General features: G+C 43.4%; 1 protein-coding gene across 1 annotated transcript; it reads left to right on the top strand.

Moving 5' to 3' along the window:
* The first annotated feature begins 810 nt into the window (after positions 1-810).
* On the top strand, positions 811-10,736 carry ATP6V0E1 (ATPase H+ transporting V0 subunit e1). Its single transcript, NM_001245578.1, is given in 5 exon segments — positions 811-924; positions 1,569-1,624; positions 2,507-2,554; positions 7,561-7,687; positions 10,244-10,736. Coding segments are annotated over 2 exon segments (111 nt in total). The 5' UTR covers positions 811-820; the 3' UTR covers positions 1,576-1,624; positions 2,507-2,554; positions 7,561-7,687; positions 10,244-10,736.
* The last annotated feature ends 2,477 nt before the right edge of the window (positions 10,737-13,213 follow it).

Here is a 13,213-nt window from a genome sequence, read left to right as displayed (position 1 = left end):
CTACAGAGGGACAAATTCAGCTGCCTGAACAGCACTGGAATCTAAAAAAGAGGATGCTGGCAGTCAGAGAAAATAGTTTTAGAAGCCATGCTTTAGGTGGACGGTGGGTTTCTCTCATGAAGGCTCCGAGGTTTTTGTCCCTCCAGCTTGTGCTACTTAACACAAAATTTCTTCACCTTGAAGTGGGTGTTTGAGGAATTCCGTGAGGTTTGTTCTCTGTGGGACCTTTCCAGGTGCTGAGCTGCCCTGTGGGATCGTGTCCCACATCCCCAATTCCCTGAGGAACTCAGAGCCAGCCCTTACCCGGCAGGAACTTCGTGTCCCCTCACCCGGCAGCCTGGTTGGGATGGGGATCCCATGGTAGTCCCGATCCCATCAGAAACCCAATCCCATTCCAGCTCCGATCCCATTCCAGCTCCGATCCCATCCCGGCCCCGATCCCATCAGGAACCCAATCCCATTCCAGCTCCGATCCCATTCGGGCCCCGATCCCATTCCAGCTCCGATCCCATCAGGAACCCAATCCCATTCCAGCTCTGATCCCATTCCAGCTCCGGTCCCATCAGGAACCCAATCCCATTCCAGCTCCGATCCCATCCGGGCCCCGGTCCCATCAGGAACCCAATCCCATTCCAGCTCCGATCCCATTCCAGCTCCGATCCCATCCGGGCCCCGATCCCATTTCACGCGCCCCGCGCGCTCCCGCGGCCCCCCCGCTCCCTCCCGGCGCGCTCCCGCGGGGCGCGGTGACGTGGCGGGCGCTGATTGGCGGGCGGGGCGCGGCGGGAGGCGGCGCTCCCGCTGCCCTCAGAGCGCGGCCATGGCGTACGGCGGCCTGGCCGTGCCCATCATCGTCATGAGCGTGTTCTGGGGGGTGGTCGGCGGCGTCCTGCCCTGGCTCGTCCCCAAGGGCCCGAACCGCGGGTGAGTGACCGGGGGGCGGCGGGCACCGGCCACCTTCCCCGCCGTGCCCCGCGGGTGTGGGGGGAGGCCCCGGCGGAGGCCCCGGAGGCGCCCCGAGAGTGCCCGGGCGCAGCGCGGACCGGCCCGGGCTCGGCCGAGGGGCCGAGGGAAATGCCAGAGCCCCTCGCGGGTTTGGGTTCCCCCTGAGGCCCTGGCACAGCGTGCCCAGAGCAGCTGTGGCTGTCCCTGCATCCCTGGCAGTGCTCAAGGCCAGGCTGGACAGGGCTTGGAGCCACCTGGGATAATGGAAAGTGCCCCTGCCACGGCAGGGGGTGGCACTGGATGAGGTTTAAGGTCTTCTCTAACCCAAACCATTCTGTGAAACCTCACAGGCAGAAGGTCCCGTGCCAAGGTGGTTCATTGTCAGGCGGTTTTTGAGCAATAACTTCCTCTTTCTTTCCTTACTTGACCTTTCCTAACTTACTCCGCCTTTCACACTGGGTGAGACTGGAAAGGCTGCACTGGGGTTTTTTTGGGTTAAATGTGTGCTGCTGCCCTTGTAGCTGAGGGCAACAGCAGGGCTTCTAAGCACAGGTTTTTCCTGCAGTGGTTGTGGCTGCTCAGATTAAAAAGCAGACAAGTTTTTGTCTTTCTCTTTTCTCTAGGAGATAATGGCTTCTTAATCTCTCTTCCTCTCTCTGACACTCCCTCTACTCCACAGGTACCAACTGTCTTTTCTCTCAGTTCTTTATCTAAACCCTCAGTGTTCCTCAGGCTCTGACGTTTCCTGCCTAACTTTCAAACCTGATGTGTTTTTCATGCCTGGAAATGTGCCTGTCCTCAGAAATACTTTACAAAAATGGCTTCCAGGCATGGAAGTGTGGGAATTCTGTGCCTCACCAAGAGAAGTTACTCACCTACCATGAGGTTTTGTTACTCAGTTGGGGGAGGAAATAGATGGAAATGCCTTTTTATCATTTAAAAAGAAAAAAAACCCACTTTGCCACCGAGTTCCATGAGCTGCAGAGATCACTGTTAAAAAAATCTCATTTCCTCTCCTCCCATTTCAAACCCATCTGTGTGTGTGTAGCTGCAGTTTTACCATTTTCAATTTCAAGAGCTTGGTTCTTCCTTCTTTTCAGCTTTCCAGTGGTTTCTGACACAGCTGTGTTTCACCAATAAAGGAAAATTCTACACTACAGCTTTGAGGTTTTATTTTGTGTTCCATTTGTAGAGCCCTCATTCATCACATAAAATTAAAAGTGACAATTTGACACTAAAACTTCCTTGAAGTAGAATTCTGAAAATGGAGAGGGCATTTATTGTGTGCATCCAGCCTCAGTGAAGGACACTGCATCAGATTTTGCTGCTGTTCACAGTGGTGTTAAATCCAGCTGTAAACTGTTTGGCAGAGCTGTGTCAGCCCTGCAGATCTGAGCCTCTGCAGTTTACTCAGCTGGAAGAAACCAGAACATTCACGTTGAGTCATCTTTCATATGATCAAAGTTTAAACTTGTCCTTGTTTGCTGTGGGGTTTTCCTCTGTGGGTCTTGTGGTCAGTCACAACACCACACCTGATGACATTTCTCCTTCCTCTTGGCAGAGTTATCAACACCATGCTGGTCACCTGTGCTGTGTGCTGCTACCTGTTGTAAGTACAAATAATGCCCTGCCTCTTCAGCAGGGCCCACTCCTCTTGCAACCACAAGCTCCTTTTTTATAGCCTCAGAGCAGTTAGAAGCTTTTTTTATGTGTCACAGAGATTTAGACACGTTCTTTGACATTCTCTTGGAATTCTGAGTTTTAAAGACCTTCAGTGCGCTGAAGAAATTTTCCCGTTGGGAAAATGCTGAATTAAAAGGAACCTGAATTCCTCCTGTTGTCCTCTGACACATAACTGAGCTGTCCTCTGCATGGACTTGATGTTCCTCCTCTCCAGTTCACTGCCTCATTTGCTCACAAATATAATGATACTTGGTCAATTCTGAAATTTTCCTGATTCTTAAGCTTTTTTTTGCCTTTTTTCTTTCCACTTTATATTTAATTCTGAGGTAATACTAACTCAAACCCACTGAAGAGTTTTGCTTTTAGATTCCTTGAATATATTCTCAAAATCTGGTAGAGTGGTGGGTGGAAAAGCTGTTGCATGGTGGGTTTTTTTAGTGAGACTTTGATATATTAAGACAATTTCTGTTTAAATGCACAGTGTATTTTGAGGCTGCCTCCTTTCTGTAGGAGATTTAGTAGCAATTACAAGTGAGTTGTTGAGAGCTCTTCATAGAATGTTTTTTTAATCAGGATTTAAGCCAGCTGTAGCTGGAGGCTGCAAGACAAGGCTTGCTTTTGTTTTTCTCTCTATCTTTTTAAAGATTGATCTTGTAAAAAAAAAATACTATGCAGAAATAACTTTGAAATAATTTGTTATGGAGAGTAAATTGGTATAAGTCTGGTTTGATCTTAAGAGTTAACTTGTCCTAAAAATTATTTGAAGTTCCATTCAAACCTGAGTAATATTTGAACTTTCTTGAACTATTTAGGCATTATTTATGCTATTCAAAGGAATTTAAAATGAATATTTAGAGAAGTACATCTCAGTGTTGACAAGTTCCAGGAGAGGCTTGTTGGGTTAGACTGTGGTACAACTAACACAGGTTTGGTTTAGCTTAATAATGTGATATTCAGGTTTAGTACCAGTTTATACTCTACAAAACTTATTTCTATTCAGAGTATTTGATATATGAACTCCTAAGAATTCACTCTTGCTAAACTGTAAAAGTCCAGCAAACTTGGGTCTGTTTTGTACCCACAGAAGTTATTAAATTTAAGTTTTGCTGAGTGGATATAGAAATTTGAGAATTAGTGCAAGCAACTTGAATTTGGGATTGAAATTTGGGAATCTCAGTGCTGTGAAGGTCTCCTTGCCCTGCACATGAAGTTTGTAGCAGCCCAATCTAACAGGAGATTGTTTGGCTAAGAAAGGACAACTTTTCTGGTAATTTTTACTGGGTTGTTGCATTTATGTTACACTAAGTTGGATGGGTTTTAATTAGGAGGAGGATTGAGCTTTGTTTTGGTTCTGTTTAAATTTCAAGTTCTCACTTGGGTTTTTTTCTACAGAAGCAATGTCCCACTCTCCTAAAACCCTTGAGGTTTGGTGTCTGTATTGTTTGGAGGAGAATTTTCCTTGAGGTAGAGGCCACATGGCATCTGCAGCATCCTCTGGGTGGTGATGTGAAATGTGCTTCTTGTAGAATTTCTTAACTTTTGGCTAAAGTCTGTGAACTCTTCAAATGTACAGTGGTACGTGACTTGTAGGTTTAGTTGATTATTTTATCTAAACAGACCCATTATAAAGCCTGCTGTTAATAACGTGTTTTATAAACTGCTTTTTTGCACGTTCAGGGGTTCTTTGGTAATTTTGTGGGCTCTGACTTGTTTTCTGGAAGCCAAATTTCCTTTAGCTTTCTCCAGTTATACTTTGGGGAAAAAAAGGCAGCAAAATCTTAGGATGTTTTCAACCCTTGGTAGTTGTACCCAACCACAGAAATTGGATTTGTAGTGTCTGCTTGCCAGAATGCAACAAAAAGCAGATTTTTCTCATCATGTTCCAAGACAGAACTTGCCTCTCACACAGTCTTTCTCTTTTTATTTGCTCATTTATTCTGTATGAAACTGTAGAAGAGCTCTTGTTTGGAAAGGACCTCAAAAGATCTGATCCAACCTTTTCCCTCTGTTTTATTCAAACATATGGAAGTTTATTGTTCCTGCATTCTTTTTGTTTTGGAGGAGGTACTGAAAACATTTAAGACTTTAATTTTTGGGTGGTTAAAGAAAGAGATTAATTTTTCATACCAGCCTTGAAAGAAGCCCAAAAATTGTTCCTGGGAGTTCTTCATTAGATGTGTTAGGATTAAAATAGTTTCTGGTGTCCCAGGTATTTGTGTGTCCTTAGCAGTGGCTGGTGCTGTTCTGTGCTCCTCTGTACATCTGTTTAGTCTCTGCTAGACCTGCTTTTATACTCTTTGAGTTACCTTCCCAGTTGAAAGTAGGGAAAAAACAATTTCCTGTCTTCATTAAACACCACTTGATTGACAAATTGATTTTCACTGAAATTAATTTGAAGTCAATCACATTTCAACTTAAAGCTGTTTTTTCTGTATTTAGATTTAACAGTGATAATTTTGAATAACCATATTGATTATGTGGGATTCATTTGGTTGTTCTGTGGAAGATATTTGCATCTAATTTGTATACAGATCCTGTACCCAGCAGCCTTTTGAAGAATAAACCATTCCCAGAAACCTCTAAAATCTATGGCAAAGTCTAAGGAGTTACTGCTGCAGAAATTAGAGGTTACACCATATTGTGAGGTACTGTCAGAGTCTAAATCTATTTTGCTGTGCACAAAGCAGTTCCTGAGCAGTGTCATCATGTCCTAACAGAGGACAGGGTGCTTGGAAAATCGTATTATTTGCTACTGATTCTAACAGGATTAAAATATGGATGCCCAAATTGACATTTAAACAGAGATAGCAGGACCTTAATTTGTAACACGAGCACAGACAGATGGCAGTTGTGGTGGGAAGACCTTTTAAAAAAATCTCTCTGGTACAACAGAAGGGACTTTAATTTCCTTGTCTGAGCTGGATAATTAACAGTAACTGTTCTAAGTGGGATCTGGTAGAATTTAAGGACCTGTGGGTGGCTCGAATGCCATACCTGCTTTTAGCAGCTCTGGAACATTGCATCTTGGATACAGAGGTTTGTTTTACTCTGAATGCTGCGTTTTGTTGTGTGTTGTCACGCTGGATTATTGTATAAAGCAGCATGACTTAAGCAAAACACGGGAAAAACTTTTCATTACTTACCTTGAATGCGAGGCAGTTGCAGCCTAACAACTGCTTTAAATTCCTCACCCTCGCAGGGCAGGGGGAGGAACTGCTGCTGCCTTAATGCCACCCTGGCTCCGAGCTCGGGTATCCAGCACGGCCCCAACAAACACCTTTTGAAAGCTCCACACTGCTTTTCCCAAAGGCTGGTTCCCCAGGCTGAGCTTCTCAGTGTGCTCCCAGCTCCTTTAATTCACAGCCATGCTGGGCCTGAGCTCGGGGAGCAGCAGATTCGTGCGAGGAGTTCCTTCCTGCTCTGCGGTGACAAAAGGAAAAATGTGCTTTAACAGGCTTTGAGTGTTCTACCCTCCTCCCACTTGTGTTACTTCAGGAGCTGGAGGCAGATGGCACAGTGCTCTTTGGATCTGTTGTTGGAGCTGAAAAATTAACCCTCACAAAAGAAATTCCCTGATAATTTAAGAGCTAATTTGATTTCCTATTTGCTTTCCTATTAATATCATGCTCTCAAAATACATTGTTGTCACTGCTTTGGACAGCAAAGTAGAAACGTGTCAACCTAAAGGTTTTTGGCTGTTCTCAGTGGTGTCTTGCTGATGTTTTAATTCCTTTGTAGAGCCTGCTACGTGTTCCAAGGTTTGTGTGACTGATGCACTGCTGCAGGCTCAGCTCCTTGTTTTAGCTGGGGTTCTACCCCATGCAAAACCGAAAGGGGCATTGCAAAAAAATATCCGTAAATTTGAGGAGGATTGATGTGTCTTCTTTAAGTCTAACCCACGTCTTTTGCCCGTGGCTGTTGCAGGCAGCCGACCTGCACTTGGTTTGCTGGTCAGAGCATCAAGGTTTGTGTGGAATTTTCCATGACTGCCTAAGCACTCTGATACATTTGTTGCAGCTCCCATTACAAAGCTGCTCTGCTTTTTCTCCTCCTTACAAAGCATTCTAGAAATAGCAGACAGATGAGCCAGTGTGTTCACTAAATGTGTTTATATAGTTAGTATTTAACATAGATTTAAATCCATGGAAGCATCCATTGCTTTTTCTGATTCTTGTAATGTTTACAAAGCAAATATATCTTTTAAGAGTAGAATATTTATTTCTGTTTAGCTTTCCTGGATATTTTCCACAAACTACATTCCTCTTGTTTTCAGTTCTGGCCATGGCTTCTGCAGTGTTTGTGCTCTGCCCCAGTGACAAGGCTGCTGTGCTGATGATCTGGGGTTTGTGTCATATTGGGGTTGTTCTTGTGGGGCTCTTTTTTGTTTGTTTGGGTTTTTTGTATTCTTTTGTACCCTTTTACTTCAGGTCCCTGTTACTTGACCTCTGTGCCAGGTTTAAATTCACTTTTGTTAAGTCTCTGAAAAATATACCACATCTGTCATGCACTGAGAAGCAAATGAGGGAGAGGATGTTTCTCCGAGGTTGTTGTTTAAAGGATGCTTCAAAGGCACTGAAAAAAAGTCTCTCTTTTATGTTTACATTTTCTGAGTCCCCAAATACCTGAGTTTCACGTGTCTCAAAACACTTTGCTGTCAGAAGAGAGGTGTGAGGGCAATGCTGTCAGGTGGTTTTGTGTTGCTTTCAATTGAACAGGACAATCTTATTTCAGCTGCAGAATGATTTGGTGCCATAACTTCATTGCTGCTGGCTGGTCCTTATGTATGAGCTTGAGCAGAATTTTTATTTGAACCTAGACCTTCCTAAAATAGCCTTTTCTTCTCCGATGGTCCTCGTGTTTGGACAGCCTTTCCATTGTCACAAGCTGTCATTTGGCTGATTTGTCTCTCTTGGGTTGGGGGGTGTCTTGCAGTTGGCTGATTGCAATTCTGGCTCAGCTCAACCCTCTCTTTGGGCCGCAGTTAAGCAATGAAACAATCTGGTACCTTAGATATCACTGGCCTTGAGGATGTGTGTGCTGTGCTGCACTTCATTGGCAGGTGAGTATGATCAGATTTATTGATATATTTGGTGTGTTAAAGCTTCAGGAGAGATTGAGTAGTAACATGAGCCGTGTGCTCAAACTGCTGTGGGTATTTTGTAGGAAAAATCTGTCTTCCTGTAGGCTGCAATAAAACATTTTGGATGTTAGTCTTGATTGCATACATGAAAAGCTTGAACTGAATTATTGGCAAGTTATTTTTCTTTCTTTCCTGTTGTGTAGTGCTGTGTTCAGGGGTTTGTAAGGAGAAGAAAACATTCATTCAAAAAAAACCAAAACCATATAATTGAACTGGGGTAACAGAAGTGGATTTCCTAATCTTTACCAATTGTTAAACCTCTCCTCGAGCCTGCTACCATTTCATCTAAGACCTGTCCTGATTTCCAAGGCAACACAGCATTGCCCTCATTCATCTGGGAAGCTGGAATGGGAGCTGCCATTAGAATGTTCTTCATCTCCTGAGCTCACAGCTTGATAGTTTATTTTGTTTTTAATGACAGCCTGTGTGCAGCTTTAATCCCAGGGGAGCATGGTGGTTGCTATCTGGGCAGTGCTGCTGGAATGTGGTTCTTGCAGTTCCTGGGCTTTTGAGAGGGCCAGCAAAAATAGTGTTGTACTAAAAGTATCTTGATGCTGTTGGCCTTGTTCTGGAGGGCAGCATTTGGAATTGAAGATTCAAATGAAGGAAATATGGAAACAAGCAGCCATGGTTATAGTTTTTAAGCTGGTAACTGAATAATTAAACATTTTTTTTTTTGTCCTTGTACAACACAGTCTCAGCTCAGTGCAGCAGGCAGTGACAGTTGATGTTATAGCTCTGTTAAATGCTACCTGGGAAGTGTCCTGGACATTTGCTCCCCAGTTTCAGGGAAGGCTTCCTGGGAACTGGGATGTTGTCAGACTGGGCCTGTGTGTGTGTCTGCAGCTCCTTTTAAGCACCAAGCAGAAGCTAAAGGTAGACTTGGCCCTGCTTCAACTCCAGGCCTGTAATTAGCTAAGTCAGTCAAGCAGAATTTCCTAGGAGCATTTTCACTGCTTGGGTGCTAACATATAATTAGTTAGCTAAAACAGAGAACAGTGTGTTTTGGTAATGGGCACAAAGATCCCTGAATCCCATAGGATGATTCAGTTGCCTGGGATCTGAAATCAGAGTTATCTGGACATGAAAATTTGGTTTCCTTGCATATTGAAACCAGCAAGGACAGGCAGGAGGTGAGACACAACCTCTGGACTCTTGCTAACAGAACCAGGAACCTTTCCTCTCCATTTCAGTGAAGGATTTTCCAGAGGACTGGAGTTAAATTTGTACCAAGGAAGAGAGAGAACTTGTGTGTTTGAAGCTGACTGCAAAGTTTCTGAGGAGCTGTAATTTTAAAACTTATTAATGGAGCATTTCACCCCTGCATAGCACATGCTGTTTTGTTACATGAAGGAGTTTATTTTAACCTTTCATCTGATTTTATTGGCTTAATTTTGGAATAAAATTAAGGTTGTTGTCTCTGAAAAAGAAAGATTTAGAAAAGTAAAAGCATATAATAATCCTGAAATATCTGTTCTTTGTTGCTTGAAGTGTGCTGTCCTAGGTCACACCCCTGCATTGTTGTTTGAGTGCTGTTGTAGGGCAGAGGTGCTCCATGTCCTGTCCTTGCTGCTGTGGAGTTTGTGCCTAGACAGGAGCTGTGAGTGAGATTCCATCTGATAAGAGCTGGGATATCTCTCTGACACTGCATGGATTCCCATCAGTGTAGCAACCAGTTATTTCTGGATTTTCAGCTGTGCTTTTCCAGCATTCAGGGAACATGTACTATACTTGTTTCTGCCTCCTGTTCCTTTCAGTTGAGGTTTGGGTAGATTAGTGTGGAAAATGCAAAGAAAATAAAGTGCTAACTCCCAAAGTGGAAAGATCCTTAAAAATAAGGATGATTAAAGCAAACCCATTTTACTTCACTGAGCAGCCTGAAAGTGCTCCAGTGAGCTCCTCGTGTTCTGCTGAGGAACTCTGCATATGCTGGCTTGATTGATCTGTGCCAAATTCCACAAGTTTGCTCTGTGTTTTCAGGCAGTCTCCCTTCCATCCAAGGGATGATTTTATAGCAATTCAGTTGCTACATCACCGAGTTAATGGCTTGGATGGCAGCGTGTAAAAGCACACAGAACTCTGTAGCCATGGTGAATCCAGGCTGTGCACTATTCCAAACTGATCCAACAGTGCCTTTTCTCCTTAGCTTGGTGAATTCCCAGTCTGTGTTCTCAGAGCAGGAACTGTCTTTGTGCAAGTGGAGAAGGGCTGGGATCCAGCTCACTGGGTGCTGTTACAGCAATGAAAACATTTGAGGGTAATAGTTGTTCTACCAGCTTATAATGTAACTAAAACTACTTGTAGTAACTTCAGAAATGAAACTGTCAAGAAAACATCCACGCAGATGAATTATCTCCAGTTCTTGACCATTGCTCAGTGTGTTTGTGGAATGGAGATAGCTGTGGTTAACAGCCAGGCCTTCAATTAACAAACTGTCTCCTGGAAGGAATAATGAAGTTGCCTCTTGCTTTGCAGGTGAAGAACAGATGAAAAACTCCACTGACCCAAAGGTGCCCTTTCTGTAGCTGGTTGGATATGAAGCCTGCACTAATGCCTTAATCTTTCTCATGTTCTTCAAGTGGCTTCTTCTAAATCCTGGTGTTTTTTCCTACTATTCCATTTAACAGAGTACCTAATGCAATTTATACTCTTCTTTGGTACTGTCAATTTTTGATGTTAACTCCAGATGTGATGAAAATTTCTGTTTTTACGGGTCATGCAATTACATTTCCTGTTCATTTTATCTGTAATAACTCTTTATATTTGCAGGTCTTAGTTTGTCTGTCATTGTGCTTTCAACCCTGTTCTGTTTGCACTGGACAAAAATGTGTGCAATAAACTGTGTAAGGAGAGGAGAAAGATTGGTACCACGTGCTGATGGCAATTTTTTTTTTTTCCAAATGAATTGTATTCTTGAGAAATCTGGCCTTAAATTTCTCATGCCTGGAAATAAAACTAATCCTCTGCTTCATACAAAACGTTCTCGTGCCATGTTTAACTGTTATTTTTCTGTGGGTTTAATTGGATGCTTGGAGCTGAGCCGAGGATATTTAGATGATATGGATAAATTGTAATGAAGTTAAATAGTAGGAATAGATGGGAGATTGTTGCCTGTGTCGAGACCTCTGGGGTTTATGTATAATAGGATTAAATTTGCAATTTAAAATTGCTGAAAGGTGCAGGAGTAAGTGAATGCTTGGCTTGAGAGCCTCTTTTCCAGGAACTTCTCATTGTCTGAAGGGTACTCAGAGTAGCAAAGTTAACATGGCTAATTTGGATGAGGTCTTCACAGTGATTTTGACAGGAGGGTAATTTAATCCTTGGCACATTTGGAGAATATTATAGGAGCAAATGGTTTGAATTGAACAGCAGACATTCCCATTGTTTTGGACCTGAGCTTTACATGTGGAATTGCAGACCTGGGAAAGCACATGGCAATGTGGGCAGGATGTTCCTGAGGCTCCTCAGTGTCAGCTGAGTCCATGGGATTGGGGTGGATCTGGGCAGTTGTTTGCTGAGGAGCAGCTTCAAAGGGTATAAATGCTGCTCTCTGAATGCTTCCTTACCTCATGTCCAGATAAATTACAATTATTCTCTTTATTGTTGTGCACAAGGACATCATGGAATGGTTAATATTTTATTTGCTTTTCCCTCTTGGATAGCACCACTAACATGTTCAGTGGGACAGTACTTGTTACTAGACAGGAAATTCCAAATGTAACATGTAACATTGCAGTGATCCAAAACTGGACAGTGTGAATTTCAAAAGAGAGAAGAACGTGCCACTTATTACAAATAGGCATAGCAGCTGCTGGGACTGGAATAGTGAATTTTTTTTGTCATGTTACCTTCTAAGAGCCATATTTTACCGTGCAAGATGTTGTACACCGTCATGTTACACAGTCTGTACCAAAGAATTCCTAAGAAAGTTGAAACCAAGTGATCATATAAAAACTTAAAGTTGTTGTTTGATATTTGAGGTGTGTGGAGAATAAAATATGTTGACATCGTATGAAGAGAGGGAGAGAAATACTCCAAGATGTCGTTGACAGATTTTAAGATTTTGAAATGTGTTGATCTGCTTGTCATATTTAGCCTGAAGTGAAATACCCCAAGAGAAAACACTCAATGACAAACAGAGCTGGTTTTTTGTGTTACCACTGTCTTTAACAAGCTTTCTATTTTAGGTTCTAAGCTATCACTTGCTCTAGAAGAGAGAAGTAAAAGAGTTCCCATGGGATGTCTCACTGGTGCTGAATTGAACGGAAAGAGATATTCCAAGCCAGGACAAAGAAGCCATAGAGCAGTTTTCACCTAGATGCTTCCCAGAAAGACATTCCCCTTTTCCAGAGTGGTTAATATCTCCTCTGGAGCAGATGCCAGGTGCTAGCATGACTGAAGAAGCTGAAAGAATAATGTTTTGTGTCTGGTCTGCTGGATATTGCATGGTGGTTGGGGAATGGTCTGCTCCTTGTGTGCCAGGAATTAACACTGCTTGGGATAATTTCTTTTTTTGTTGCATGACTGCAGGAAATGAGAACAGAGGGATTCAGCCACTGGTACTGAACAAACAGTGCAGGTACCAGAGCATTTATCATGCATCCCTCTGTTGTCTGACAGCAACACAGAATGTTCAAGTGTAAAAGAAAGAAGTTTGTGCTTGAAATGGAAAACCTGTGCCTGTGTTGAAGGATATTTGGGTATAAAATGAGGAAGGTGAAAGAAGCCGATCCACAGTCATGAAGATTTTTGAGTCATAAACTCTGGCAATGTATAGTGCGAGAATTCAGGTCAGGGTCATTTCAAGTGCTTGTAACTGCTTTTGTTCATATTGTTTAGGAAATGCAAATATCTGCATCTCTGCCTGCCCCTTACAAGTAATTGTTCTAGACACTTTATAGAAGTTTACTTTTCCTCTAGTGGAAATCATGGAAGCATTCTACTCCTGTGAAGGGCTGAGTTACCAGAGGTAGGTGGTTGCTCCCTTGATCCCAGAATTAAATGTCATGGACTCTCTGGGGCAAAAATAGAAGAAATGGAGTGAAATGCAAAACTTCTTTAAAGAACAGAAGACATTCTTTACAAATAGCAAGATAAAAACTGGTGGGTCTATTTTTTATTATGTTTAGTAGTTCATTATTTCTCCAGTTGTGTCTGAAGCAGTCACCAGGCCAGCCACCTGTCACTATCAGAGGTGGTTGTGCATGTAGCTAAGGACAGTAGGAAAAATACAGAACTGGAGGTGTGAGACGGACGGATGAAGGAAGGGGTGAGTACGCGAGTGGGGCCGCAGAGCGGCAGGAGCGGGCTGTGGGGAACGCGAGCCCGGCACCGCCTCAGGAGCTCCGGCCGCGCCCCCGCCCCGCCGCGCTCTGCCCGCGGGCACCCGCCTCCCCGCCTTAAATACCCCCCGCGCGCCGTCCTGCCGTCACGTGGCACCAACAG

This window comes from Taeniopygia guttata, chromosome 13 (genome assembly GCF_048771995.1).
Source record: "Taeniopygia guttata chromosome 13, bTaeGut7.mat, whole genome shotgun sequence".
Classification (NCBI taxonomy): Eukaryota; Metazoa; Chordata; class Aves; order Passeriformes; family Estrildidae; genus Taeniopygia; species Taeniopygia guttata.
Note: the sequence above shows the minus strand (reverse complement) of the source record. Positions and strands in the feature narration are given on the sequence as shown.